Source organism: Electrophorus electricus, chromosome 15 (assembly GCF_041902795.1).
Source record: "Electrophorus electricus isolate QZ-2024a chromosome 15, ASM4190279v1, whole genome shotgun sequence".
Taxonomy (NCBI): Eukaryota; Metazoa; Chordata; class Actinopteri; order Gymnotiformes; family Gymnotidae; genus Electrophorus; species Electrophorus electricus.
The window spans coordinates 26,306,529-26,310,000 of NC_137511.1; the positions used below are offsets into that span (position 1 = coordinate 26,306,529).

The 3,472-nt window shown below is 43.8% G+C and overlaps 1 protein-coding gene across 1 annotated transcript in view; it reads right to left on the reverse strand.

Moving 5' to 3' along the window:
• Window positions 1-461: 461 nt before the first annotated feature.
• Window positions 462-3,472, reverse strand: part of syde1 (synapse defective Rho GTPase homolog 1) — a 15,663-nt gene continuing 12,652 nt past the window's right edge. Inside the window, exon 8 of the mRNA XM_027030965.3 lies at window positions 462-2,649. Within this exon, the coding sequence (XP_026886766.2) occupies window positions 2,177-2,649 (473 nt within the window). The 3' untranslated portion in view covers window positions 462-2,176. The remainder of the gene's footprint in view (window positions 2,650-3,472) is intronic.

Here is a 3,472-nt window from a genome sequence, read left to right on the forward strand (position 1 = left end):
CGCTCACCTCCCCCCGAGTGACGTGGTTTGGCCCACCACGTGCGGTGGGAGGGTGGTTTTGTTTGTAACCACACCTGCACCTTGTTCGTCTAAATGTATATACACCCGTGTCAAAGGGTGCGGAGTGTTGGTTATTGTAGGCGTATGTGTGGATGTTTCGTGTAAAACGTACTCGTGTTTCTTGTATCTGTCTAACGTTAACCGTTTCGTGTTCCTCGTGTGTGAATCTTGTGAGTGCCGGTAGTGTCCTATGTTAATAAATGTACGTCTCAGTCAGTGGAGTCTGTGCATCCTGCCCCTCGCTCTATGGCACTCGGGCCACCGCACGTTACAGGAAGGTCAAATGTAGATTTGTATTGTAACCGCAAACAAAGTTTACTAAACATATTCAAATTTGTCATACACAAGAACACATCGATTTATCATACAAACGATACTATTATGAAGTAGTGAGGGGAGAATTAGAATACTGTGCTTTTATTTTTTTTTTTACAAATTTTGCAGATTAACACTGAAAGGTACCTGAAGGTACCTTCTTAGAGAGAGCGTCCTTTACATTTGCATGCACAGGCATCGTAAACAGAGCAATAAGTGCTTCCTGTAAATGTGCAATATAAAATAATACTGTTTATACAACAAAACAGAATATAGGAAAAAAGCTAAATACAATGAAATCATTTTTGCATGAAGGTGAAATTCTCGTTCAGTTATGGCCTTTGAATTCCCTCTACAACGTCATCAAATATTAAATGACATTTGGCTCAATGTTTGTACCGTGCTTGTGTGTCAGAATGTAAGGCTGTGTGCTGCATTGGACCAAAGCAGACATCAGAAAATAATCTTACACACAATACTGAAGTGCAATACGAGTATCAAATGTCTTTGGTTTGAAAGCCAGTTACAAGCATGTCAGCGTGTCCAGATCAGTCGAGTGCTTGTTTTCGAGACACAGACTGAGCAGATGAACTGGATTAAACGCCACTGCATTCTTCACTGTGGGAAAAATGGTCTTGCTCCAGGATAAATCTGTGTTTGGGACAATAGATTCATTACTCGTTCATCTGGTCTCATTTACCCTGACATGCTCAAATGAACGCGGCACATTTTGTCACATTAATCCATTCAAATAAAACTGAAATGTAAATTTTTTTTCTCTTCTAACTAACTTTGGTGGTCCCTAACTTATGTTATGATTGTCCACATTAATATTGAGAATTAATGTGATTTTAACACCTGAATTCACATCACAAACAGAAATCTCACAGCTATATAATCTGTATTTGGTTTTTCTGACCAATTCCTCAGGATTATTTAGCCAAAACCATTGAGGACAAAATCATGCTGTCTCAATGAAGGCAAGCTGAAAGAGGGGTACATGCTGAGTGTTAAAGACTCCAGCTGACAGGAAGTGGTATTACTGGACCAATCACAGAATGTCCCGGTGGAAAGAATTCTAGGCGCAGGCATCACTGGCTCCTAGAAGGAGAACATTCCTGGGACGAGGAACAGCAATCAAGCAGGTCCTGCTGGAGGCACCCCCCCACCTGGACCTCCTCAGCCCCGGCTCCGGTCCTCAGAGGACTGCCACAGCAGTCTTTAAGGGGTTCAGCGTTTGGCCTCCTGTAGCAGAACTTATTTAAGTATTCAGCAACTAGAAAAATTCGATTTCAGTCCAACACTGTGGCACGCCATAGCTCTCGGCAACACGCAGAAACCGGAGTCTAACAACGCTGCGTCCCTGTAGCGCACAGACAACACGTTAATCTTGGAAGATTGGACTGGAATTATGAGGTGTGTTTTGACCCCCACGGGACAAAATCTGCGCTGTACACACCCAGTCAGGTGATTGTGAATAAACATCATACGTACTAAAGCAGAACTAACATGTTCTTCTTCCGTCAGTACAAAAAAACAAACGTCTACTTCATTACCATCTCACGAAGACCAACCCTTGTATCTGAAGTCCCTATACATCATTAGTAAATATTTACTGTTTACTAGATCACGTTTATGACATTGTGCAATAAATGTTAACTGCTTGATTTAGGAATGCAGTCCAGTGTTATAAGAAACAATAAAATGTTAATTATAACTCACTTGAGTTATTAAATTATAGTGATATTTAGAATTCCTGTGCCGTGTGATTACAGATACAGTGGTCAGACCTGGGGGGAGCTCAGAGACAGATGTTGATCTGTTTGGCGAGTTCTCTCTCCAGATCTGAGATTAAGTTGTCAAAGTCTTTCAGACTCAGTCTGCATGTAAACGGGGCATCGAAGTCCAGAGCAAAGTCCTCAGAGTATAGACAGCTCGAGGGCACCCACGCCTCTGTCTTATCCTCTTCCTCATCCTCCTCCTCCTCACTTCCTGCCACCTCATCGTAATCGACGTCGTCGGACAGGAAGTCTCGCCCACGGACGCTCCGGTCCCCAGCGAGGTCCCGCCCGCAAACGGTCCAGTCCCCAGCGTAGCGGTTACAAGGCGGGCTCTCCAGACGGCCTCGCCCCCTGCGGGAGACCACCGCTACATCCTGGGGCGGAGGAAGCTCCGCGCAGTGCTTACGGTGCTGCAGGGAATTCTGGGATGGAGGAGGAACAGAAGACAGCTCTGGACTGTATGGTGACCACGCCGTCATCTTTCCTGCAGGGACTACAACAGACGTGACGTGATTAAATAAAACGCGTGTGAACGCACGCACACGCACACGCGCACAGACTATATATGCAACCTAATGGCAATTCAAATGCCCAACAGCTGTGAACACAGGAATTACCACGGGGCTCACACAACCTCTGGCCCACAGGGTTAACAGAACACTTCACAAAACATGGAACAGAAACGGAGAAGACACAAGAGAAGCTTGGATTATGGATAAAGACTGGCTCGCAATATTCCTGGATTATGGATAAAGACTGGCTCGCAATATTCCTGTATTATGGATACAGATTGGCTCGCAATATTCCTGTATTATGAATACAGACTGGCTCACAATATTCCTAAACTATGGATAAAGACTGGGTTGCAATATTCCTGTATTATGGATACAGATTGGCTCGCAATATTCCTGTATTATGAATACAGACTGGGTCGCAATATTCCTGGATTATGGATACAGACTGGGCCACAAAATACCAGGATTATAGATACAGACTGGGTCACAACATTCCTGAATTATAGGTATAGCCTGGGTTGCAATATTCCTGGATTATGGGTACAAACCGGGTCCAAATATTCCTGGATTATGGATACAGACTGGGCTGCAATATTCTGCGCAAATTACTGACAGTCGTCGGATCAAGGAAATGCCATTCATCCACACACTGTCAGAATGCTAATCTCAATGTCTGTGATTGGTCAGGATGTACACCGCCCACAGTAAAAAATTACATTTGCTAGGCACCTCATTTGCATATTGCAACCTTCGGCAATAGTCATATTAAAAGGGCCAAATTTCCAATAATTAATGAATTTC